We start from the raw sequence: 27,605 nt of genomic DNA, 5'->3' as shown, positions 1-27,605 counted from the left end.
GGTGCTGATCCCACCACTGCAGAGGTCTTGAGTAAGGGAGGGCACAGGATGCTCACCTGTTTGGAGGGCTGCAATGGGACTTTCCTAGTCCCGTCATCACAAGTGGGCTCTGCATCCTGCCCCGGACTGCCCACCTCCAGGGGCTGCCTGTTCTCACTCAGCTCAGCAGATGGGCAGTTTTCTGCCTCTCGGGGCTTCTTGATGAGGCGCTGATCCCATTTCTCCTTCCGCTCATGTGGCTTCAGAGCCATATCCTTCTGCAGAGGAAGAAGGAAATACCTGTCAATCTGTGGGAGCACCCTAGGGAAATAGAGCAGGCTCTCAGGCTATGGTGACTCCTCAGGGGAAGGAGCCTTTAACCTGGGAAGCCATGTCTGAAGGGAAATGGACAAGTGATGGCTGAATGATGTAGGAAGGCCCCAAAGTTCCCAGGGGCCCAATAAACAGTATTGTAGAATCTTCATGAATGGTATACCTGGGAACTCTGAGGTGACACACATAGGAAATGTCCCCTGGTAACATGCTATATAGAATAGGAAATGCCCCAGGTGATAACAAATTTCCCAAAGGAAGTGCCCCCAGGTGATCCCATTCCTCAGTTCTCAGTGACATACTGCGTTCCACAGGAAGCATCACTGTCCAGGAGACTGCATGTATCCAGAGCCTTGCCAATTATCCTTCATGTTGCCCAACTTCTAGGTCATTACAGTCAGCTAGCCCTGTCAGTGGCCATCTGTGCCCCCATGTTCTGGGGCCCCCACTTCTGTAGCAATGACCAGCACTGATTACCAATGATGGCACAGAAATGAGATAAACACTCACATGCAGCTTGGACCCCCTCAAAGCAGTAGCCAGTGAAGGTTACAGAAAGACAACCCTCCCAGGAAACAGAAAGTCTGTATGTGAGGAAACACCACAAGGAAGCCAAGGGAGGGCTACCACAAAGCCACTCTATCATCACAAGACCTCAGAGGCAGAGCTGAGATAGAGGATCAGAGTTTTCTGTCTTCTACCTTGGACAGATAGGTCAGGGCTAAGCATAAGGACCTTCTGCAGTACACAAGAATTTGCAGGTCCTGATCTCATTCCATTGTTCCCATACTGCAGACTGTCTAGTCACCTGTCCACAAGGGCCTTGAATTATCCAGACTGCCCTGCTGCTAAGGGCTGAGACGTACAAAAAGAGCAAAGATTTATAGGAACTCTGGTGTTATAACTGTGATGAGGCTGCTTGCAGGCTGTTTCAGACCCAAAGTCTAAATAAACTGAGATAAACTTTAATGGATATTGACTGAGCAATGGCAATCTCTGACTAGGACATCAAAGGGTTATGGGAGGGGGCAAGCCTGGACTTGCCCAAAAGCAGAAAGGCAGAAGGAAAGAGATTATTATGATGTAATCAGACATGGATGCTGACAGCCAGTGAGTACAGATTCAGTCCCAGGCCCCTACTGAGGGTTTGAATTTACTATCCTCCTTCTGTATGTATTTGGTACTTTGCTTTTTAAAAGATCAAAGATTCCACTGGCTCCTCCCATTCTGTTGGTCTGCTTTCTGGCCTCATCCTGCACACAAGACTGTTTTCCTGGTCATCTGTCCACTTAACCTAGGGAAGGAAGTGCTAGTGAGTGATAGCAGCCAGCCCCTCCTGAGAAGAGACCTTCAAATTTCCCTAATGAGGGAAATATGTATACAGATTTGCATCTTGTGTACATCGCCTGAGGGAACAAGGTGACTCACTCAGGGGCAGTCATCAAACCTCAATTCTGAAACTTTTGGTGTAAACCAACTTTTTCACCTCTCATATTAGAACACAGAAAATGCTCAAGCACCACCTAGACTATCTGGAGAATAATGGGTCATTCTGTCTGTCTGGCCATTCTGGGAGCTTAAGCTTAAGCCTGGCCATGGCACTGCCCCGTAGAACCTGTCTCTAAAAGCCCTGACTTTAGACCATCAGTGAGGGAAAGGACTTCACAAGCCCAACCTATACTCAGATCACAGAATGGATATGACACACAACACAGGGCTTGCCTTTCACAATGTCCCATGGTTGCTGCTCTACAATCTACCACCCCCTACTGGATAAGCACTGAAGCTCAGAGGTTTTGCAGCCATAAGCCAGGGCCCAGGCAGTCAGCATTGGAGCATGGGACTGAAGACTGACTGCAGCACCAGGTTCAGGTAACCCAGGACTAAGAGAAAGCAGGGCTCTAAACTAGCTGTCTTCAAGTGAGAGCCAAAGCAATTCCATCCAGGGTAAGTGTAGACCACTCACAAAGGTGTCAGGACACCAAGGAAAGACTCAAAACACTTATGGATTGCAGAAGTGAAACCTAAGTTCCAGATGACCAAAGAATAAGTCCCATATTCACGACCCAGTATAGGCCCTGCCTTGGGCATTCTGCTAGACACTAGATCCACATACAACCAGTACTGAGTACCTTAAGACCAAATGCAGACACCAGAGGCTCAGAGAAGCCACCCAGAAAGACAGCCTGGTCGGTCTCTAGTGCCCCAGAGCCTTGCAACCAACCCTACTTCAGCACCCTGAAGAATGCCAGCTCCTGCAGTATGGCAGAGGCCAAACACTAGGAGCCCAAGGAGCCATCCTATCAGGACCTGTGGCTACAGTATAGAGTACATAGTAGATCTGACTAGATCATGTGCACCAGGGTCAGCCACCAGTTCGTCAAGCTCACACAAGGCTGTTTGTGGCAACAGCCCTACCATCATGCCAGGCTTCAAACTTGTGTTCCCCTCCTCAAAAAGAATACCAAAGCTGAGTGCCTAGTAAAGAAAACTGCCCATTCAATTTTCTTTTTCTTTCTTCCTTCCTTTCTTTTTTTCCTTTGAGACAATGTTTCTCTCTGTAGCCCTGGCAATGCTGGAACTCTGCTCTGTAGACCATCCAAGCTGGCCTTGAACTCAGAGATCCACCTATCTCTGCCTCTCAAGTGATAGAATTAAAGGCGTGTACCACCACTGCCCAGGTCCCCTTCCCATTCAATTTTCTAGTGGTGACTTAACATGACTGCTCCCACCATGTTACTGCTATGCACTACCAATAAAATTTCTAATTGCACTTCACTAAACCAACCACAAGGAGACTTGCTCAGCCCCATCCCCTTTAGTCAAGAAGATACATGCTCACTCTTTATTCCTGTTAGCAACAAGCCTAAGACTGTTGTTCCCTTTGGCAAAGCAAGAAGGCCTGGCCTAAGCAAGAACAGTCTGTCTGAAGCCTTGTTCCCAGGTTCCCACCCCATGTGACAATATTAACCCTGGAAGCTCCAGAACCTTGTACAGGTAACCATTGCTTCAGCACTACAGGCTCCCTTCTTACCAACTACTTAAAAACCCTAGCAGCCCTCCTCATACTTCCCCTCATGCTTAATCTACCCTGTTTATTTGTTCTCTGAGCTGCAGTCTGTCCTCATTTCAAGGTCTCCACTCAGGCAAGACTCCCACCAACCACTACATCCCTGCAGTATCCTTTGACCCCTGGGGGTAAGCACCAACCTACTGCCATGACATCTTTTTGCTGTTTTGTTTTTTTCAAGACAGGGTTTCTCTGTGTAGCTCTGGAAGCCTGTCCATGGCATCTTAATTGGAAATAAGCTAAGGTAGAAACAGGGCTCTCCCACCCAAATCTCCCTCTCTTCAGCTTACCTCTCCCAACTGGCTAGTGACTTTCATTCATATAGAACCTGTGTCACACGTTCCCAAGAGAAATGTCCATCTCCACAGGCCCTCACGACTTCTTACCTGCTCCAGAAGGCTCTAAACCACTGCACCCCATCTCTGAAATCTCCAAGTTCATGGATGTCACTTTCCTACCCACTGCCCAGCTGCCAGCAACCAATGACAGCAGGCTTCAGTGTATAGGCCAAGGCTCCTGAGTGTTCTGTGACCAGTGCAGGCTGCCACATGATACAAGGAGGCAGAGATACAACCATGCTGCTACAGTGCTGGGGTTCAGGAAAAGTTGGGGAAGCCAGAGCACCAAGGGATCCAAGGGCCACAGCCCACGCTGCAATGGCTGAGGCCAAGTGTTTTGAGCATTCCACCCACCAGGGTTCTGGCAAAGACTCTTCATCCTTTCAGATCTTAGTCCAGCAGCTGCACTATGATAGCCCAATGCCGTCTGGGCAGAGGGTCACCTGGAGACAACAGTAGACTCTACGGCTAAACAAGGTGTAGTGGAGGTATGACATGCTGACGGTAGCAGTACTATCCAGGGAGGAGCTGGAGCTAGACAGAAGAGCATGGAGGCCATTTGCTTGGGGTCTACATCAAGCTACTACATCATATCCACATTGCTGGCCTGAGCAATGGTTCTGAAATCAGTCTCCACAATCCTTTCTTCCAGCTCCAATTTTTTGAAAGGCCATGGTCCATTCAGACAGACTATAATTTGTCTGTTTGGGGTTTTTTGGCATGGTTTCTCTAAATTGCTGTGAGGACTGAGGCCTAGGACAGACAGGGCCAATGATGGAGATGGCCTAAGGGTAGCAGTTTGCCAGAAAGAAGGGAGCATGTAGGAGGGACCTATGGGATTTCAGTTCTGACCCCATGGCCTGACTGGGGCCATTCTTGTGAGGATGTAGGGTCTGTGTACTTTCAACACACACAATTTCCCACAGCCATAAAAGACAAGAAATTAGATCATCTAGATTTGAGAGTGAGGACAGTGAAAAGGGTGGGAACCCAGATGAACAAGGTGGTCTCAGAGCAGAGACAAGCTTCAACCTGTGTGGCTAAGGCAGGAAAGGGGAGAAAGTTAAGGGACTCTAGGGCAGAGCCAAAGCCCCTGCACATGGCTGATGATGCCTGCTCCAGACTATCCTAGGTGTGGTAGCCTTCAAGGCCCAGTCAGAAAGACTGGATCCTTGGTGTGCTCCCATGAGGTCAGTACTCCTAAAAGGGACAGTCTACCCTAAACCATTCCCCCCACCCCACCGGCCTATCCTCTTTAGCCAGAAAGCAAGGCAGGCCAACAACCCATCCATCTATCCACAACAGCACTTTCTCCTCCAAGCCCTGGGAAGATACATCTCAGGTCTGATTTCTGCCACACTCTAGGCCCCTCCAAGCTTCAGCACAGCTGCTGCTCAGCTGTCATCCAGGGTGTCCCCCAAAGCCTCTTCTGCAGCACAGGGGCAGCTGAAGCCAGCCTGGATATTTCAGATGCCACAAGCCTGGGACATGAAAGGATCTGGGTTAAGTTTAAACAAGTGGGGGAGGGCCAACAGGCAAGCATCCAAACTGAGCCTGTTCTTCCTCTCTGCATTGGAGACCATTCATTCAAGTGGTCCAGTTCTGGATGTAGGTCCAGCAGGGTCTGCCTGGGGTAAAGTGAGTCTAAAAAGGAAGACACGGGGACCTACACACGTTCACCACAGAACTCTCATCCTTGTGTCCTGTGGGTGGCAGGGTAAATAAGCACATGTTGCTTCATTACCATTCCTGCAGACAAGGAGCTATGGCTCGGAGCAGGAAGCAGGTTTTCCCAAGCAATTTACAGACTTCCCTGCTATGCTTGGCTGGCAAGGCTGAGGGCAGAGGAAGCCCAGGGCCTCTTCCTGGGAGCTAGGAGACCGCTGCTGCACTGCTGGAGATTGTGTAGAAGCCCTGAGACAGACTCACTGGTATTCCTAGGACTCTAGAAGAAAATGTGGGTTCTATTCCTGAATGACAGAAGCCCCTGAGGTTAGAGCCTTGAGAAGCAAGTTTACCCAACTCTGCTTGACCAACCCCTATCTCAGATGGAGGGAGGAGCTAGGGACACTGAAGACACACTCCTCCCTGGGAAGTCACTTGTGGGAGCCCACAAAGGTTTCCTAGTGAGAGCTGAGCTTGCTTTACACAGCAGGGCTGCATTAGGGGATGGCTTGACCTCGTGCATGGTTACAGGTGTTTGGAAGGGTCTGCACTTGGCTATGCTGAGGAGAGGGCTTTCGCTCCACCCCTTGGCATTCCTTTAAAAGCCCTGTAGTAGAGACCCAGGCCCTACCGAGGCTATGCTGTTTCTGTCTCTATCCTCTAAATTTCTATCTACATATTTCTCACTTCTCCCTCGTCAAGAGTAACCTGGGGAGAAAAAAGGGTGCTGGTTTCCCTCAGTAACTGTACTCCTTCCCCATCTGGGTCTATGTCATTCAGTCCCTGGTTCTAAATGTACTGGCAACATCATGGAATGAGGGAAGGGCAGGTCATACAGAACAGAATCTAGTCAAGGGGCAACCAAAGCCCTACAGTATGAGCAGTACCCCCAGAGCCAGGGTCTGAGGGGGCAGGGTGGACAGGGTAGATCAGAAGGATCCCTATGAGAACTCTGGCTTTTATAGGAGAGGAACCTGGACCTACCTTTTGAAGAAGAGAAAGCTGTCAGGCTGGAGAACAAACTGCAGGAAGGGGTGAGGACAGCCAGGATGCAGAAAGCTAGACATGGAAGCCAAGAGTCGGCTGGTCAGTCAGATGCCAAGGCAAGAGCTACTAGCAAAATGGAACAAAGTAGGAACAGAGGGAGCTAGCCACTCTCCAGGAATCTAAGCCTGAATCTCACTAGTAACTGTCACTTTATGCTGTGCCTCAGTTTCTCCATGAGGATGGGAACAACACTGCAGCCTCTTTAGATGCTACCGGAAGGGAAAGCCCAGTACACAAAATCTTCCACCACACCTGTACCCTAGAGACAGTGCACCATTGAGCTGTTTCTGCCATTAAGCAGCAATGCACTGGTTTTAAGGCCAGGGCTTCAAGGAACAGCTATACCACAGAAACTGACACATGCGCCTCTACTGCTCACAGCCAGAGGGACCGGCTGGTACAGGATATGAAGGCACCACCGAGGAGGCATCCTGAGAAATCTAAGGGACTGTTCTTCCTGAGATGGCTGCCTCCAGTGAGAATCAGAGCTGGGCTGCCAAGCCAGGCTATCACCCCAGTACACAACTGCACGCCCCACACATGCTGCAAGTGGCAGGCCGTCTGTCTGGGTAGAGAGCTCTGTACACAGCATGAAGCCACAAACCAAGGAGCTCTCCAGACCAGCTCTCCATGGAAACCACACAGGAAAGCTCATGTCACGCTGAGGAACTCTAGTTAGTACCTAGCTAGTACACTTTCCTTTTGTAACTACTCAGGTAGAGTATGGAACTAGAGCACTATCCCCGAGTCCACAAAACATCATCTCACACTGGTTTCTGAAGAAGCCACCTTGGGTGCTCCCCTGCCCCAGCCTCCATACCTTCCATATCTTGCCAACCTGAAATGAACACTTGCTAACCTGCCACCCAATGACCATCCTCCCCCAAAAGCCAGCAGCACCCTTCTCCTCTTCCAGTTGTACTCTGGCTGGTTCCCTTCAAGAGGATCCCAAACCCACCATTCAGTCCCTCTTTCTCCATGGCACCCAGACTTCACAATAAATACCCCTCTCAATGCCCTCCTGACATTCTCCAGTGATAGATAGACCTTACAGGTGACCATTGGGGCTGGCAAAGGTCAGCCCTGGTCACCCCAACACCCAGGCTAAGACAGCTCATGTGCTGTGGGACAGACCTATAGCCACAAACCTGATGAAGTATAATGGGATGCCAAGACTTCAACGGTTATATACTTACAGACCTCCAGTCCTGCAAACTGGAACAAAAGGACCCTTTCTAACCTGCAGTGTAGAGGCTGAGGAACAGGCTCTTAGTAAAAAGAGGGGTGGGCCTAGATGGTATCTATCATCCTTCCCCTACTTCTCTTAGAGTCTTGCCAATCTGAGTCTGTGAAAGTGTCAGAATCATCATGCTCTCCTTGCTGGGTCAAGTAGATCCACTCCACATACCCTTAGGCTTAGCATCCATCCATAATCAAGAGCTGCCTTCTGCTTTGCTTAGACTGTGCACCTCTGAAGGGCAGCAGAAGAGAAGGGTTCCAGAGGTAAAATTCCTCATGGATAGCTGCAAAGCAGAGTTCTGGGGCCAATAGGCTGGTATGTGGATGGGAGGCAGCCAGGTACCTGCTGTTCCACAGTAATGTTCTGACTAGTTTCATATCCTCTACCCTATACAAACAAAGCCTCCATCACATCCCTCCAACCCCCATCCTGAGCTATTCATACAGATAGAGAAGCCACCACACCCAAGCACATGTCAGGGAGCAGAGGTTCTAACACACCTAGCAGCAGTTGGGGATTCAGTAGGCCTTGATCATTTTGGCAGGAAAAGGTAGGTCATGGAAGGGAACAAGGAAGTTGTCTAGTGACTGTGGAGTCTGAATGGAGGGGTGCTAAGGAGAGTGTAGATGGGGGCACAGCTTGGGTCACAGGGACTTGAGTAGACTAGGCCCCTCCCACACTACCTAACCCTATAACCAGGCTGCATGCTCAGGAATTTAACAGATGGGCACTGCTTTATCCCTCTAGGTCTTGGCTTCTGCTCATAGGTGGGCCTCCTGAAAAGGCTTTTTAAAAAAAGATTGATTGATTGATTGATTGATTAAGTGCACAGAAGAGAGTGCCAGATCTTATTACAGATGGTTGTGGGACACCATGTGGGTGCTGGGAATTAAACTCAGGACCTCTGGAAGAGCTGGTGCTCTTAACCTCTGAGCCATCTTTCCTGAAAAGGCTTCTTGACTCAAAAGCCAGGCCCTATCACAAGCGATGCTGACCAACTTAACAAGGCTAGATTCTGGAACCTGAGAATCTTGTCCAATAAAAGTAGCTAATCCAGAGTGCAGGAAAGGAGAAAAGTTCCCAATCCAAACAGTAGAGCTGGTAGAACAAGACAGCCTCAGACCAGGAACACAGCAGCAAAACTCAGCTAAACCTAGAATAGATTCCATCCATATATGCAGCTCTCTATGGGGTTCCAGAGACATCCCAAGAGCTAACAGCTGAAATGTTACTGGAGCCTAAGAACAAAACCCAGGCTCAGTCAGCAAGGTGCAGAAGGTACTTCAAGACTAGTGTCCCCTTGGCTGGGCAGTGGTGGTACACGCCTTTAATCCCAACACTCAGGAGGCAGAAGCAGGTGGATCTCTGTGAGTTTGAGGCCAGACTGGTCTCCAAAGCAAGTTCCAGGAAAGGCGCAAAGTTACACAGAAAAGAACAAACAAAAACAAAAACAACAAACAACGAAAAAAGACTAGTGTCCCCGTGATATGCTGCCATGTCAGAACCAAAATTAAAGGGACCACCTCACTTACAAGAAGGAAAGATGCCAGAGGAATACCACTAATCAGTGGCTTTGGGAATGCTATGAAATAACAAACTGGCAGCACAGTAAAATTAGGGTTATAAATAAAAGCAAGATGAGCAGAGTCAAGTGCTTGAGGACCCAATGAGAACTCAAGAGCATGGCCTGGGAGAAAATGGGAACAGCTTTGGGAAAATGGCTTTCTCATAGAAGCAGAACAAGGAGGGGGGGAGAGGGGATAAAACAAAACACAAAGTTCTATTCATTCAAGATCAACCAAGGGGCTAGGAATGTACCTCAAGCAGTAGAGTGCTTGCCTAGTATGCCCAGGAAGACGAGTCATATCAAATCTGGTATGATATACATGTTTCTAATTCCAGTACTTGGAAGATAAAGGCAGGTTATCAGCTACACAACAAGTTCAAGTCCAGAATAACCAAGGAACCACGTTCAGAGGCCACGTCCACAACCACTGCTGGCTCCTCCAGGTGCCACACTAGGCCTGGTCTCAAGGCACTGCTCATCCAGACCTGGATCTGTGTCCTGGTGGCTGGTGGATCAGTGAAGAGGGACGGAACAAACAACAAAATTGGTATCTGCTGTCTCCTGCAGGGCAGACACCCAGAAAGGGCAGCCTGTTAGAGGACAAGGGCAGGGGGAAAGAACCCTGGTGGGACAGGAGATGCCATTCCCTGTTGTGGCCTTCCTGAGCAAGCAGACAGTTGGGGAAACAAGCAGAGGGTAGTTCCAAGCCAAGGCTAGGTTTGAAGTGAGTGTATGGGGACTGAGGCAGATGTGGCCATAAGGATCCCAATGGATAAAGAAGCTCAAGCCAAGAGGTTAACAGGCCCAAAAAACTGAAAAGAAAAGCTTCACGTGACATAGGCAAGGAATTTCCAGATACCACGGAGATAAATGAGACCCTTCTAAAAGCTATATGGTTGAGAGAAAGGGTCTCCTTATCAAAAGTATCACGCAAAACAGGCCACAGAGCTGCTCGCTCCCAACAAGGCTTTAGCACTGGACAGGCTGCCCAAGGTGCACTGTGCACTCATATGGGCCAAGGAGCCTGAGATAGCCTCACTTTCACATGCTGTGTCCACTCATCACCTAGTTTTCCACCCATAGCTGTAGGAGCAACACCTCCTGTGAATGCTCAGCACAGTCCAGGAACATGTTCCAGGTTCAAACCTGTGACTTTGGACAAAGCATGTGTCCTCACTGACCTCACACCAGGAGGCATTTACAAGGAGGTACTCAAGACAAGAGGCTAAGACTCCTCAATGCCATAACTCTCCTCACCTAGAGGTCCGTCGTGCTTTTAGTTCCCACAGCTATGTACATAGGTATGGATAGGCGTGGGCATACAGACGCTAAACCATGTGGGGCACTACCTACCCAGCCCACCAGCAGCTCACAGAAGGGCCACCCACCCCAGAACACAGACAAGGTGAACACCTTCCCAAGCTGTGTCCCATGGTCTAGCCATTCTCCAAAGTCACAGTGCAGGCTGGTAGCTGTCAGCTAGGCTGGCGAATGTTTTTGGGTTTCTGTTCTTTGTTTTGTTTTTCTTTTTAAGACAAAGCCTCTCAACATAGCCCTGGCTGTCTTGGAACTCAAAGAGATCAAGATCAACCTGCTTCCGTTCCTGGAATTCTAGGATTAAAGGCATGCACCACCACCCAGTGGTTGACAGTTTCTTACGCACAGATCTGTCTGTATACAGTGTGGTTTTATGAATATATTTTGTGAATTCTAAGTCACATGTACTGACTAGAGAATGCAGAAACACAAGAGTTAAAGAAAAGAAGTCATGGGCACCACAGCATATAGCGTTTGAGGGAATTTTCCTTTCCACCTTTGTGCCCCATGCAGTTCACATGCACAAGGGGTGCATGTAGACTATGTAGACAGCATAGTTCTACCAAGCTGTCTCCAATGTGAGGAACCTCCCTTAACTCCATGTAGGTGACAGCCGGTATCCAGCTGTCTCCTCTAGGAATTCCCCTCCTCCCTTTGTAGATGGCATAGCCATCCATATATACACCCAGCTGCATCTTCATTGTGAGGAACAATTCCCACCCACTGTAGATGGCACTTACGCACTCTGTTTTGGGTCTTCTGTGACGAGCATTCTCCTTCCCTGTGTAGATAGCACAGGTCTCTACAGCCACTATTAGGAACCCTTTATGTGCGGGTGACATAGCTGTTACTTGTTTGTATCTCCATTGTGAGTAAACATCACCTCCCTTCATGTATAGTGGTACATCTGTTCTGGCCATTTCCCCAGTCAGAGGCTCCAGAAAACAGCAGACACCCATGGCATGTGGCACTGGAGCTGAAGCAAGCACCCATCTTCTTAGAGCTTGACTTTCCAATCACCTCAATCAACTTGCTGCTCAAAACAAATTAATAAAATCACATGGCATGAAAGCACAGGTGGTTTCTGTTGGGAGATGGTAGTAGAAGTGCTCTCTGACCCCAGAGTCTTAGCCCTAAGGCTAGAGTGCTTGTCTCCCTGAGGCTGGAGGAAGGGCTCAGCCTGCCTTCTAGTAATACAGTCCCAGCACCACTTGTTCAGTTACCTGAGGTACTTGTGGGGGAGATGCTTCTGCTACAACAGTTCCTCACCTTTCACTGTACACTCTTGCCAACAGCCACTACCAGGACATTCAGGGAAGCAACTACTGTCCCCACAGACAGAAAGGAGTCAAGGACTACATCCTCTACAATGACAAAGGAAGATGTGCAGACAGATATGAGGCAGCTCTGGCACTGGGAGCCTACACAGACATCCTCAGATGAGATCTCACAAGTCACTCACACCCACTGAACTGCCTTTGGGATTACGCGGGTTCCTCTGACACTCAGTGTCATGGTGTGTAGGTATCCTAAGGAAGTTACTGTTGAGATGAGCTCTGCCTCTGGGCTGGAGTTCTGTTAATCCTGACAATGTAGCTGGCCAGCTCCCCCAACATGTGAGGCTGCAGAGCAGGGGGACCACACACTCCAGACTGTACAGACGCCAGATTTCTCATCTGGGAAGTGGAAGTGGCCAAACCTACTGCAAGAGTCATTTGAAGGGATAAATGAATTCATGTCTGTAAAGACAACTGGTAGGTAGAGTGGACTAGTCATCATCATGATGGGATGGGATTATAAATTACCTGATCTCAGGGAGAAATTTTAAGTCTGCCAGTAAATGAGACCTAGCAAAACTCTTCTGGACATTGTGATCCACCCAGAAACCAAGTACTTCCCAAGGCCAGGCTCAGAAGGCCAGAAGTGAGACTGCCATGAGGGTACCAAGTTTTGCACAGGTGTAAGGAGAGGTGACCTGGGGGTGAGCTGGTGAGCCTGAAGAGGCAGGGAAGGCCAGAGACTACAACAGCCAACACGGCAGAGCCTTAGATACAAATGGGCTGGTCTCATGACAGTGACTCTGGAGTTCCTCTCTTCCCTCCCTCCTTCACTGCACAAGCACTCACAGGGCACTCCCCGCTGTGCTGAGTCTTGGTTGCTCTGTTCTAGGTACTGGGAACCCATAGGCACAATCCTCCCACAAGTTCGAGGGGCGGAATCCCAGGGATACCATCAGTCTCCATAGCATGAAGAGATGAGACTAAAAGGGTCGATGACAAACGTAAGTTAAGAAATATCTCCTACAGCCGGGCGGCGGTGGTGCACGCCTCTAATCCCAGCACTCGGGAGGCAGAGCCAGGTGGATCTGTGAGTTCCTGGTATACTGAGTGAGATCCAGGACAGGCTCCAAAGCGACACAGAGAAACCCTGTCTCGGAAAAAAAACAAACAAAAAATTCCCCTACTTCAGATGAGATCTTACATTGACAGCCCGGCTAAGCTGTAACAGTACCAAACAGTACACACACTTAAAGCGAGGCTGCAAAGCCTAAGACCCAAAAGATGCCCATGTGCTAGAGAAGAAATGGGGGGGGGGGGAGCCCGCAAATAAAACGAGCAGGCTCTTTTGAGTTCTTTCTGGGCCTGGCAGGAGACACGGGTGTGGCAAGGTGGAAGAGGAGATTACACATCTGGAGCATGTGGTACCATGGCTGCAATGTAGAGGCTTTAGCAGTGTCTGACTGTGTCGTTATCATCACTGAAGCAGAAACCCCCCAGGCCATCCTGGACATCAGCACCAGACACAATACAATCCCCATGAAATCACCTTCGTTTGGGATCCTTGACTTGGGCCCAGAACTCATCTCATGCTCCCCAGAAGACCATTAAGCTGAGCACAAGGGATGACTGGGTCCTACATTCATTCACAGGTGTCTCAGACAAACCCACCCCAGGGCTACTCACAGTAGCCATCACTGTCTGACCCTCGGCTCTTGACGGACCCCCGTAGACCTCAGAATTAGGATATGAACTTGGTGGGAACTCCCTTTAGAGAGCTGCAATGACAAACTCCCCTTTCCCAAAGCTTTGCCTGAGAGACTGGGGGATCAGTCGGGGCAAAAGTGTGCAGAGCTACAGAGTGATGCCTGGGACCACAGGCTAGCAGATGAGATGTGGTTCCTGAGGTGCTCACCTAGTTGGAGATCTCTGCATTCCTAGGGGCTAATATGGCCTTTGAAGGTTCTGCTGGTACCCTGAAGACCCGACCAGCATTTCCAACTACTTGAGTTCCGGAGTCACAGTGGCTACCCACTCACCCACCCACTCACAGGCTGGCCATGTCTCTTACGGTGCCTCACTTCCTTCTCTACTAACAGGAGTTCAGATAGAAAGGCTATTTGTGCTCAGCATACTGTACATAATAACTCAGTCAGACAGGTGGTATTTTAGTAAACCTATTACCTCTACCCATGCATCATCAGTCATCACTAAGAAGGGTTTGCCAGTTGACTCCCTATCCCCTCCAAGAGCACTGAACGAGAAGAATCCCAAGTGTCCACCTTATCGTCGTCGTCTCCCAAGGCCCAAAACTGCCCAATTCCCCAGCTGGTCCTGGAAACAGCCATAACTTAGCAACAAGTAACAACCGCTGCAAAGCAGGCTTGGGCAGCGTGGTTTAAGTCCTCCCACACACCCCTCATTCCGGGTCCTCTTCCTGGCAGGCGGCGTGCGGGTAGGTTTCCTCGGTCCCCGGTCGGGCCTTCGCGCCCACCTACCTCCAGGGCCTCCAGGGTGCTGAAGCTGGCTATAGCGAAGCCGTCAATAACCTCCTCCTCCTGCGAACTGGACTCGCGGCGACGGCGCCGCGGGGGGCGCGCGGCGCGCAGGGGCGTAGGGCGCTGAGGCGGCGCGCCGCGGAGTCCCGCGTTCTCCTTGCCAGGACTGGGCTCCGGCTCGTCACCCGACGACGGGCTCTGCGCGCGGGCGTCGCGGGCGGCTTCCCGACGCCGGCCGCGGTCTCGCTGCGCGCGCGAGCGCCGGCTCGGCCGGACCTTGGCCTCCATGGCGGCGCCGCGGCTGTGACCTTGGCGCCCCGCGCCGCCTGCTACGCCGCGCCGCCGGGGTGGGAAGGCGCCGCGCGGGCTCGGGGCCGGGGCGGGCTCGGGGCCGGGGCGGGCATGCCGGGCGCGGGCGCTCAGCACCGGGCGCCGCGCGGGCTGGTACCCCGGGTCCGGGCCCGGCGCATCGGAGGGCAGCCGGCGTGTAGCGGCCCTAGACCGGACCCCTAGAGACACAACCCATGGCGACCGGCAGGCAGCGGCGGCGGGCGGGTGAGGGCGGCGGGTGGCAGAGCTTCTGAGCACCGAGATCGTGAGGCAGAAACAGTAGTGGCAGCGACCGGAGCGGATAACAACTGACGCACTTCCGCCGGGCCGGAGTGCCAGAGGAAGCGGGTGCAGCTGGGGGAGGCTGATCCGCCGACTCCGCCCCACCCTGGCCCCGCCCTGACCCCGCCCTTCCGGACTCCGCGGCTCTGCGCTAGGCTACCCCTTGCGCTTTCACACTAAACCCCGCCCCCAAGGAGGAGGTGCTTCCCTTTGCCCCACCCCTGCAACAGGCCACCCCTGTCTGTGCACGTCTGTTCAGAATCCCGCCCCCCCGTCAGACCACGCCCCTTTCCGCCCAGCTCCACCTCTCTAGTCCAAGCACTCTCCCTTCCTTAAGCCACGCCCTTCCCTTCCGGTCCTGCTCACCTGTGTGGCGAGCCGAGTCCAGGTCAGATCCCGCCCTTTCGTGCCCCGCCCTGTTGACCACTCCTACTCGGCAGCAAGCACACACTCGCTAGGACTGCCTGGCCACCTGCGGTGACTTTGTGGCGGTCATTGCCGCCTCTTCCGCCCTCCACGTGGGAGGTGTTGGGTCTCTGCACCCACAGCAGGCTCCCGCAAACTGAGTGGAAGCACGTGAGCGAGTGGACCCGTCAGTTCTGGGGCCCAAGGTGCTGGAACAGTGCTGGAGTGTGTATGTCGTCCTCCACCTGCAAGCCCTCAAATCCAGAGGTCCCACCCTGTTCTCCAAGCTAAATTAGGTGGCTTTCTGCTGAAAATCAAAACCCTCTGGCCTCAAGCATGCTTCCCTTGGGGACCTGTCGCTCCTTGCTAGTCCAAGGACCTGGGGACTGCTGCTTGCGGGAGACAGAGAATGGGCAGCTAGAAAGTTCAAAGCTAGACAAAATGGTGGGTTTCCTCCTTCAGCAGGAAATAACTTCCCCAGGGGGAGTGTCCTGGTGCACATGAGGCAGGACACTAATTCATACATCAGTTACCCAAAAAACCTTGTTCTGGGGTGCCCTTATGACTCTTTCATAAGTGGAAACTGTTGGCATTAAGAAACAGGTGGTGCCACAGCTTGGCTTGGGCATTGAGATGTGACACTGAGCCATGCCTGCATCTGAGCAGTGGAAGACCGGGCAGGAAGAAGACACAGCGGGAGAAAGCTCCTGGGCAGGACCTCAGGTGCACATCCTCTGGATCCTTAGAGGGCCACAGGCTCTCTGCAATGCTGTCCCTTAGGGCATCTGGGAAGATGGCCTACCATCCAAAGGTGTCCTTTTTTCACTTCCAACACAGGGACCAGCACCTGCCAGCCTACTCCAGGGCAGAGATGGGTCTCCCTTCTCTTCTCCCATACCAGGATTTATTATGAAAACACTCAATGGCTAGCATCTGATTAGCTAAGAATCTAGTTGGGAAGACAGCAGAACCAAGCCATTTCTCATTCCTGCCCATCTCATTCTCCTTTAGACACCTCTTCTGAGGCCACCCCACCTTCAGCTTGTAGAGAGTTTCCCTCCCCTATGCCAACCCTTTTCTACTTTAAGAACAACTGCTGAGACCCACTTTTTGAAGTTTTCAATAGAAATAAAAGGTATCCTTGCTTATCAGGTCTCCTGCTTTCTCAAATGCATTGCCTCAATGAAAGGCAGGTGCTCCAGAGACCAGACTAGGGATCTTTCATCCTGGGTTTCTTCCCAGTTTCTTTATCTCCTTTAATTTGTTTCCAACGTAGGGACCAGCCACAATCTCCCGGGGGAATGGAGCTCTAGCTCTGTTGCTCCCCAGGGAAGGCTGGCTGTGGAAAGACATCAGTACTGATTGATTTTCTCCCACAGGACACAGCTGGGAGGGAGTCAGGGCTAAGAGAGACTAGAATAGGGCCCATTTGCATGTGCAGTGAACTGGGCTCACATGCCTCCACCTACAGGACCATTTTGATGGCCCAAGTCTCCACCCAGGTCTGCAAGGACTTGATGAAGTTTGTGATGCAATTCATACTAGTTTCTTGGTACAGTTCAACCTGCTGCACTCTGGTTTTGACTGGCCCAGTTTTCTCTCATACTTCTGTGGAGTTGGGGCTACGCAGCTGGACTTCCCTCTGTGCTCTGATGCTGTGTTCAGATCCTCAGACCCAGCTTGTCCAAACTTGAGCACAATAGCATCACAGTAGGGAGGGAGATATGAACACATACACACACACACACACACACACACACACACACACACACACACCCCACTCTCTTGATTTGTAATTCTAGAGCTCTGGGCCTGAAGAGGAGACTTGAGGGTTATTTTATGCTGATGATCTGGGGACCACACTTTGGAACCCACCTTCTCCCATGTCCACAGTATTGGTTGTTGAGTTTAGGAGCTTGCATATGCTAGGTAAACACTTAGGAGCTTGCATATGCTAGGTATACCCTAGCCTGGAGTTCTGGGTTTAAATAATGAGCACCAGCTAGTATTCCTATGTTGACCCAGAGTCTTCTCTAGCCCCTCACCTCAGGCCCTGTCCCACCATGCCATCCCCTCTTTTCTACATCCTTAGTCCCTGCTATTTTAGCAGCTGTCATCCTTTCTACTCTATACATAGACTCCAACAGCTCCAGCCTGGGTCCTGGGCTCAGCTCTGTAGCCTCTATACCAGCCCATATCACCAATGGAAGTAATGGTCCTATCCATCTGTAGATGGAAGCCTCACCAACACAGGGACTCTTCAAAAAGCAGCTGGTTCCCAAGCACATCCCAAGCCCTTGCCCAATTCCCCCAGCTCTGGTCCTAACCCATTCCTCCTAGGTTGAGGCTCTCAGATGCCCCCTCTGTTAAAAGGGAACACAAGTCAATTGGTTTTTTGTTTTTGTTTTTGTTTCTTTCAAGACAGGGTTTCTCTGTGTAGCTTTGGAGTCTGTCCTGGAACTCACTTTGTAGACCAGGCTGGCCTCAAACTCACAGAGATCCGCCTGCCTCTGTCTCCCGAGTGCTGGGATGATTAAAGGTGTGCACCACCACCACCAGGCAACAGGTCACTTTTGTGAGTTCTTAGTCTTGTAGCTAGAGAGGTACGTACAAGTGCTCAGAAGAAAGCTTGAGGACATTTTATTAGGATGTGAGAGGAAAAACAAAGCAATAGGATAGGCAAGCTGTACATCTCAGAAGCAGCCAGAAGGAGGAAGCTGGATAAGAAGAAAGTCATGCTTTCAATTGAGTAAGAAGGCAGGCTCAATAATAAGCAACAACATTGGGCAGGGATCTTCAGTTAGAGCAAGAATGCCAGAGTATCCGCGTAAACGGGCTCAGAATGCTGACCACCATATGAAAGAGAGAAGAAAACATTAGGGTTCTTTTTCTTTAGTTATGAACACAAAAAAGAGGGCAAGCTTAGTGGTGAAGCTCTGTAAACAGATCCAGGGAGAGACTTCTGGTGTCTGCAAAGGGATGGTCTTGTCAGGCCCGTTTGGATTAACTCTTAAAAGATTTGATTCTGCCGGGCATGCCTTTTAACCCCAGCACTTGGGAGGCAGAGTCTGGCGGATCTCTGTGAGTTCGAGGCCAGCCTGGGCTACAGAGTGAGTTCCAGGAAAAGGTGCAAAGCTACACAGAGAAACCCTGTCTCAAAAAACAAAACAAAACAAAACAAAAGATTTGATTCTGAGTAGCTGGAGAAACCACTCAGTGGTTAAGAGCATTGTCTGCTTTCCCAGAGAACTGGGGTTCAACTTTCAGCACCCACATGGCAGCTCCACAACTGTCTGTTACTCCAATTTTAGGGGATTCAACACCCTCATACAGACATACATGCAGACAAAACACCAATGCACATAAAAAATAAAAATAAATAATTTTAAAAATGATTTGATTTTAAGACAGAAGCACACCAAGCCCTAGGTGGCCTCCATTATTGCTAGAATGACCTTGAACTCTGATCCACCTTTCTCCACCTCCCAGAATGCTAGGACTACTGGTGTTCATTGTAGATTAACTATATAGTGAGGAGGCAATAATATAATATTGTGATCTTACAATCTTTTGGGCAGTTTAGGATGCTGTATTTTCACCCAGAATAAAAGATACAACTCAGATTCTTTTTTTTTTTTTTTTAAAGAACATCAGCTGGGCGGTGGTGGCACACACCTGTAATTCCAGCACTCGGGATGCAGAGGCAGGTGGATCTCTGTGAGTTCAAGGCCAGCCTGGCTACAGAGCTAGTCCAGGACAGGCTCCAAAGCTACAGAGAAACCCTGTCTCGAAAAACAAAAAAAACAAAAACAAAACAAAACAACAACAAAAAAAGAACATCGCTGTCTTCAATTTCATACACACATATAATGTCTGGTGATTACGTTCCACTTTTTTGTTTGTTTGTTTTTTGAGTGAGACAGGGTTTCTCTGTATAGCTTTGCGCCTTTTCCTGGAACTCACTTGGTAGCCCAGGCTGGCGTCAAACTCACAGAGATCCACCTGGCTCTGCCTCCCAAGTGCTGGGATTAAAGGCGTGCACAGCCGCCACCGCCACCCGGCTTAATTTTTTAATGAACATAATATTTGCATAAAGTTCATAATTCAGTGGCATGAATTACATTCAAGATATTAATTACACTCATGATATTAATTACATTTGTGGTATTCATTGATTACATTCACAGTATTCATTCAATAACTATATTTATGATATTCATTAATTATATTAATTGTGTTGATTTATTACATTCATGATATTATGTCCTGATACTACTGTCTGTTTGAGGGGTTTTTCCATCACACAAAACAGAAACTCTGTACTTAGGAAATCATTGCTCTATATTCCTTTCTTCTCCTTGAGATAATATCTAATCTTTCTGTCTCTATGATTTTGTATATTCTATATATTTCATGTAATACAATTCTATAGTATTTGTCCTTTTTTAAATGTAAAAACATTTTATGTACAGGAGAAATAATACACAAATAGCTTGAACATAAAAACAGGTTATAATTCAAAAGTCCAGGGTTATTTGAAACCAGAAAATATTTTCTATGTAGAGAATAAAATGATAACATTTCCCAATAAGTCCTTTTAAGCCAAATAATAGCTGAATTATACATATAAATATTGATTAGATTCTGGGATACAGAAGAAACCTATCTTCATCTGTTCAGAGAGCTATGTTTTACTTAAGTTGTGTAAGTGAGATTCCTATTCATCTTCCCCTTCACTGTTTGATTTATGGCAGACATTTTTCTATAGGCTAATCCATAATCTAAAAGGCGTTTAAGCCTCCCCTCCTGAAAGTACAGTCAGCATATCCTTACATCAGCTTGATACGGTACAAATTTTTATCTTAATAGTGAAATGTTTCACTAAAACATGCCCAGTGATTGGGCAAAACCAAAACTTATTATAAGTCACAGTCCTCGTAGGGTCCTCCCTGTTTAGGTAACCTCCCAGGATCTATGGGTTGCATTCTGATGGTCCTTTGCTTTATATCTAGTATCCACTTATGAATGAGTACATACCATGTTTGTCCTTCTGAGTCTGGGTTACCTCACTCAGGATGATATTTTCTAGTTCCATCCATTTGCCTGCAAATTTTATGTATGTCATTGGTTTTCCTCTGCTGAGTAGTTCTCCATTGTGTATATATACCATGTTTTATTTATCCATTCTTCAGTTGACAGGCGTCTAGGTTGTTTCCAGGTTCTGACTATTACAAATATGCTGCGGTGGACATAGTTGAGCCTGTGTCTTTGTGATATGATTAAGCATTCCTTGGGTATATGCCCAAGAGTGGTATGGCTGGGTCTTGAGGTAGATCAATTCCCAATTTTCTGAGAAACAGTGGTTGTACAAGTTTGCACTCCCACCAACAGTAGAGGAATGTTCCCCTTGCTCCAACATAGACTGTCATTAGTGTTTTTGATCATAGCCATTCTGATAGGTATAAGGTGGTATCTCAGAGTCATTTTGATTTGCATATCTCTGATCTCTAAGGATGTTGAGCATTTCCTTAAATGTCTTTCAGCAATTTGAGATTCTTCTTTTGAGAATTCTCTGTTTAGCTCTTTAGCCCATTTTTTAATTGGGTTATTCAGTATTTTGATGTCTAGTTTCTTGAGTTCTTTATATACTTTGGAGATCAGTCCTCTGTCATATGTGGGGTTGGTGAAGATCTTTTCTCATTCTGTAGGCTGTCTTTTTGTCTTATTGACTGTGTCTTTTGCCCTACAAAAGCTTCTCAGTTTCAAGAGGTCCCATTTATTAATTGTTGCTTTTGGTGTCTGTGCTACTGGTGTTATACTTAGGAAGTGATCTCCTGTGCCAATGCATCCAAGACTACTTCCTACTTTCTCTTCTCTCAGGTTCAGTGTAACTGGATTTATGTTGAGGTCTTTGATCCACTTGGACTTGAGTTTTGTTCATGGTGACAGATTTGGATCTATTTGAAATCATTTACATGTTGACATCCAGTTATGCCAGTACCATTTGTTGAAGATACTTTCTTTTTTCCATTGTATAGTTTTGGCTCCTTTGTCAAAAATCAGGTGTTTATATATGTGCGGGTTAATGTTGTGGTCTTCAATTCTATTCCATTGGTCCGTATGTCCGTTTTTATGCCAGTACCAAGCTGTTTGTGTGTGTGTGTGTGTGTGTGTTTGGTTTTGGTTTTTTGAGACAGGGTTTCTCTGTAGCTTTGGAGGCTCTCCTGGAACTCACTCTGTAGACCAGGCTGGCCTCAAACTCACAGATCCACCTGCCTCTGCCTCCCGAGTGCTGGAATTACAGGCATGTGCCACCACCACCCGGCCCAAGCTGTTTTTATTACTATAGCTCTATAGTAGAGTTTGAGGTCAAGGATGGTGATGCCTCCAGAGGTTGCTTTATTGTGCAGGATTCTTTTAGCTATCCTGGGTTTTTTTGCTTTTCCATATGAAGCTGAGTATTGTTCTTTTCAAGTCTGTGAAGAATTGTGTTGGGATTTTGATGGGAATTGCATTGAATCTGTAGATTGCTGTTGGTAAGATTGCCGTTTTTACTATGTTAATCCTACCTATCCATGAGCATGGGAGATCTTTCCATTTTCTGAAATTTTCTTCAGTTTCTTTCTTCGGAGCCTTAAAGTTCTTATCATACAGGTCCTTCACTTGTTTAGTTAGTGTTATTCCAAGGTATTTTATATTATTTGTGGCTATTGTAAAGGGTGATGTTTCTCTGATTTCTTTTTGTTGTTGTTGTTTGTTTGTTTTTTGTTTTTCGAGACAGGGTTTCTCTGTGGCTTTGGAGCCTGTCCTGGACTAGCTCTGTAGACCAGGCTGGCCTTGAACTCACAGAGATCCACCTGCCTCTGCCTCCCTAGTGCTGGGATTACAGGCGTGCGCCACCACCGCCCGGCTGGATTTTTTTTTTTTTTAATGTGCTCTTGGATTCCGTTTGCCAATATTTTGTTGAGTATTTTTGCATCAATGTTCATGGAGGAGATTGGTCTGTAATTCTCTTTCAATGTTGCATCTTTGTGTGGTTTGGATATCAGGGTAACTGTAGCCTCATAAAAAGAGTTTGGTAATGTTCCTTCTGATTCTATTGTGTGGAACAATTTGATAAATATTGCAATTAGTTCTTCTTTGAAAATCTGGTAGAATTCTGAGCTGAAACCATCTGGTCCTGGATTTTTTTCGGTTGGGAGACTTTTAATGAGTATTTCCCTTAGGGGTTATTGGTCTATTTAAATAGCTTATCTGGTCTTGATTTAACTTTGGTATGTGGTACCTATCCAGAAAATTGCCCATTTCTTTCAGATTTTCCAATTTTGTGGAGTATATTTTGAAGTATGACCTGATGATTCTCTGGATTTCCTCATTGTCTGTTGTTATGTCTCCCTTTTCATTTCTGATTTTGTTAATTTGGGTGCTCTCTCTCTGCCTTTTGGTTAATTTGGATAGGGTTTTGTCTGTCTTGTTGATTTTTTTCAAAGAACCAGCTCTTTGTTTCATTGATTCTTTGTATTGTTCTCTTTGTTTCTGTTTCATTGATTTCAGCCCTCAATTTGATTATTTCCTGGCATCTATTCCTCCTGGGTGAGTTTGTTTCTTTATGTTCTAGAGCTTTCAGGTGTGCTGTTAAGTCATTAGTGTGAGATTTCTCCAACTTCTTTTTTTTTTTTTTAATTATTTATTATGTGTACAGTGTTCTCCTGCAGGTCAGATGAGGGCACTAAATCTCATAGATGGTTGTGAACCACCATGTTGTTACTGGGAATTGAACTCAGGAGCTCTGGAAGAGCAGTTGGTGCTCTTAACCTCTGAGCCATCTCTCCAGACCCCCTCTTCAACTTCTTTATGTGGGCATTTAGTGCTATGAATTTTCCTCTTAGCACTACTTTCATAGTGTCCCATAAGTTTGGGTATGTTGTACTTTCATTTTCATTGAATTCTAGGAAATTTTTCATTTCTTTCTTTATTTCTTCCTTGACCCATTGGTGCTTCAGGTGGGTATTATTCAGTTTCCATGAGATTGTAGGCTTTCTATAATTTTTGTTGTTGAAATCTAACTTAAAGACACGGTGGTCCGATAAAATACAGGAGGTTATTCCAATGTTTTTGTATCTGTTGAGATTTGCTTTGTGACTGAGCATGTAGTCAGTTTTTGAAAAAGTTCCATGGGGTGCTGAGAAGAAGGTATATTTTTTTGTGTTAGGGTGGAATGGTCTCTGGATATCTATTAAGTACATTTGAATCATAACATCTGTTAGGTCCTCTGTTAAGTTTCAGAGAATTACAGACCAGTCTCTCCCCATGAACATTGATACACAAATACTCAACAAAATATTGGCAAATGGAATCCAAGAGCACATTAAAAAAAATTATCCACCATGACCAAGTAGGCTTCATCCCAAGGATGCAAGGATGGTTTAACATACAAAAATCTGTCAGTGTAATACACCAAACTCAAAGCGATTCCACTAACATCAGAAACAAGATAAGGCTGTCCACTCTCCCCATACTTATTCAATATAGTACTTGAAGTTCTAGCTAGAGCAATAAGACAACAAAAGGAGATCATAACATCTGTTAGGTTTCTCTGTTAAGTTTCAGTCTGGTAGATCTGTCCATTGGTAAGAGTGGTGTGTTGAAATTTCCCACTACATGGGGACTGGGGATTTAGCTCAGTGGTAGAGTGCTTGCCTAGCAAGTGCAAAGCCCTGGGTTCGGTCCTCAGCTCCGACAAAAAAAAAAGAAGAAGAAAAGAAATTTCCCACTACTAGTGTGTGGGGTTTGATGTGCGATTTAAGCTTTAGTAATGTTTCTTTTACAAATGTGGGTGCCTTTGTATTTGGGGCATAAATGTTCAGAATTGAGACTTCATCTTGGTGGATTTTCCCTGTGATAAATATGTAATGTCCTTCCCAATCTCTTTCGATTGATTTTAGTTTGAAGTCTATTTTATTAGATATTAGGATAGTTACACCAGTTTGTTTCTTAAGTCCATTTGATTGGAAAGCCTTTCCCAGCCTTTTACTCTGAGGTAGTGTCTGTCTTTGAAGTTTAGATGTGTTTCTTGTGTGCAGCAGAAGGATGGATCCTGTTTTCATATCCATTCTATTAGCTTGTATCTTTTTATAGGTGAGTTGAGACTATTGGTATTGATGGATATTAATGACCAGTGATTGATAATTCCTGTTATTTATTGGTGATAATGTTGTGTTTCCCTTCTTTGGTATTTGTTGGTGTGGGATTAGCTATTGCCTGAGTTTTCATGGGTGTGTTTAATTTCCTTAGGTTGGATTTTTCCTTCTAGTGCTTTCTGAAGGGTTGGATTTGCTTCATTTGGTGACAATATGGCCAGTTGGGACTCTGATATCCCTTAGGGTTGCCTTCATATATGTATATATTTTAGGAAGCTTCTACTGTATTGTTTTCATAATACCCCTCAAATGGCCCTTAATTTTAGTTATCTCTTCCCATATTCCCTGCCCTGTCCCCTTCTCTCTTCCTCCTCCCTGATTGATACTCAAATTCCAGCCTCCTTCCCCATCTATACATAACTATTTCCCTTTTCTAAGAAAATCTGAGCCGGGAGGCAGAGCCAGGCGGATCTCGGTGAGTTCAAGGCCAGCCTGGGCTACCAAGTGAGTTCCAGGAAAGGCACAAAGCTACACAAAGAAACCCTGTCTTGAAAAACTTAAAAAAAAAAAAAAGAAAGAAAAAAGAAAAGAAAATCTGTCTGTCGTTCCTAGTGCCTTACTCTATACCTAACCTCTGTAGTTCTGTGGATTGTAGCTTGGTTTTCATTGATTTAAAGACAAATATGGTATATATTTTACATTTCTTAAACTTATTAGGGAAATGGTAGTTGAGGCCCAAAGCTGATCATCCATAGGAAAGGGTCCATCTTCAGAGGGCCAACCCAGGGGTTGGGGATTTAGCTCAGTGGTAGAGCGCTTGCCTAGCAAGTGCAAGGCCCTTAGTTCAGTCCTCAGCTCCAGGAAAACAAAAACAAAAAACCCAAAAAAACCAGAGGGCCAAGTCAGGTGATGTCTGGCTAAGTGCTACCTGACACTCCCTCATGTCCTTGTCCTCATCCTTTCTTAGTCTTAGCTCTGACTCATTTCTTGTCAGCAACAATATTTCAGGAGACACAGATTAGCACTGCCATCAGCAGCTTGGGCAGTTCGCTTTACCATTAGAGATCTCCACTAAGGTAAAGCCAGATTCTTGACTTTGTTGCAGAAACTAATTTGGGACCAGCTAGTATGAAGCACAGTTGAAGTTTATTAAAAAGAAAGTTTAGCAGGGCTGGGGAGATGGTTCAGCAATTATAAGAATACTTATTCTTGCAGAGGACCTAGGTTCTGTACCCAGCATCAATGTAGTAACTCACAAATGTCTGTAACTTCAGTTCCAGAGGATCTGACATCCTCTTCTGACCTCCAAAGGCACACATGTGGTACATATACATAGATCCAGGCCAAACACTCATATGCATAAAATAAAATAATAAATCTTTTTAAAAAGAAAAGAAAGAAAGTTTAAGGAATGGGGATGTGGCACAGTTGGTAAAATTCTTGGCTAGGTTGCATCAGGCCCTAGCCTCCATCCCAACCACTACATAAATTCGGCATCTTAGCACACATCTATAATTCCAGCATTGAGGAGTTGTAGGCAAGAAGATTATAATTTCAAGGGTATTAAGGCCACTCTGAGCTACATTACCCACCCCATGATAAAATTTCACATTGATTTTTACAAATTTTAAAATTTTACATGTACACATGTTTTACCTACATGTGCCTAGTGCCTGGGGAAGTTGGACCCCTGGAACTGGAGTTACACATGGTTTTGAGCCAACACATAAGTGCTGGAAACCTAACTCAGGCCTTCTGCAAAAGCAGTAAGCCCTCTTAACTGCTGAGTCATTTCTCCAGCCCCAAGTCATATGTAGATTTAAACATGGTAATTAATAGAAAACTTGGTGCTCATGGGAAGACGAAGGCATACCCTAGCGGCTTCTCAAGGGAGAGTCAGGTGGCTTTTGAAATCACTGAAGGATTGCCTAAAGGCCAGGTGTGGTGGTGCCTGCCTTTAATATCCCATCACTCCAGAGGTAGGACAGATCTTTGAGTTCAAGGCCAGCCTGTTCTGTGTAGAGAGATCTGTCTCAGCATTTCAATGAGATCAGAAGCCACTTCCTGATGTCTATTGGTTGGGAATCACAGCTGCTAAGGAAAAAGCACAAATCACAGGGTTGCAGAGAAAGGTAGATACTTATACTGCAAACAAAGGTTTAGTGTTTGTGGGATTCCCAGAAAATATCTGGAAAAGGAATAAAGTCATACTTCAAGGTCATGTATACCCAGGCCTTAAGCCTGTTTGAGTATGTCAACAACTCTCATGGTAAAAGTCTCTAATTGTGCTAGAATGCACCTCTCTCTCTCTCTCTCTCTCTCTCTCTCTCTCTATCTCTATCTCTATCTCTATCTATCTTTATCTCTTTCTTTTTTGTATTAGAATTCTTGATTCTCAGCTGGCAAGAGGTTTTGAACAGACTCTGAAGTAAGGGGCTCATTTTTCACCCAAGTCCCCATAATCTTAATTCTCCTAGCCTTTCTACCTGGCTTCATCCACAATAGCCCAGGCCCTTGCCTATTCTATCAGCCCAGGACTGCAGGACTAGGATTGACCACTGCCCCAGCCCAGGCATGTACCTGGCCACCACTGCCTATGGCAGTGTCCTTCCTCCCTCCCACACATAGGTAGTGTGGGTACTGGTTGCTTCCAGGCTCTCCATCAGCTGAGCTTATCAGTCATCTGTGGACCTTGCTCTTGAGCCCCACTCTTCTTGTACTGGACTCTGAAAAGCCAATCAATGTGGATATGTGTGAATTCACCCCTCAAGTATCAGTTCACCTCCTCCTCAACTCCAGGTAGCTTGCTTCTATGGACAGTCAACACTATGGCCAACTCAGAGGTCCCACTCTCCCCAACAAGAAAATGTAGTCAATTCTTCCTTGATGCTGCCTAATACACAGCCTGGAGGCTGAGAGTTGATACTCCAGCTATTGATGTTACTTTGCATTGTTTGGGACAGGGTAGCCTAGAACTCATGTACTATATAGTTCAGTCTATATTCGGTAGAGCTAGGAATATGGAAGTGAGTCACCACACCCAGCTCAGGTGTTGTTTGTTTGTTTGTTGTTGGTTTGTTTTTGACACAGGGTCTAACTTTGTAACCCAGGCTAACC

At 47.1% G+C, this 27,605-nt stretch overlaps 1 protein-coding gene across 10 annotated transcripts in view; it reads right to left on the bottom strand.

Moving 5' to 3' along the window:
• The window catches only part of Fbrsl1 (fibrosin like 1), a 92,122-nt gene extending 77,102 nt beyond the window's left edge, over window positions 1-15,020 (bottom strand). For 9 of the 10 annotated variants that reach the window (XM_036172540.1, XM_036172542.1, XM_036172535.1 and 6 more), the window contains exons 1-2: window positions 14,332-15,003; window positions 57-257 (exon numbers count right to left, since the gene is read on the bottom strand). In XM_036172540.1, coding sequence (XP_036028433.1) covers window positions 57-257; window positions 14,332-14,619 — 489 coding nt within the window. In that variant the 5' untranslated portion in view covers window positions 14,620-15,003. Of the gene's footprint in view, window positions 1-56; window positions 258-14,331 lie in introns of all 10 variants that reach the window. The other variant, XM_036172546.1, reaches the window with a different exon arrangement.
• Between the last annotated feature and the right edge of the window lie 12,585 nt (window positions 15,021-27,605).

Source organism: Onychomys torridus, chromosome 22 (genome assembly GCF_903995425.1).
Source record: "Onychomys torridus chromosome 22, mOncTor1.1, whole genome shotgun sequence".
NCBI classification, from domain to species: domain Eukaryota; kingdom Metazoa; phylum Chordata; class Mammalia; order Rodentia; family Cricetidae; genus Onychomys; species Onychomys torridus.
The sequence above is the reverse complement of the archived record's forward strand: the minus strand, read 5'-3'. Positions and strand labels throughout refer to the sequence as shown.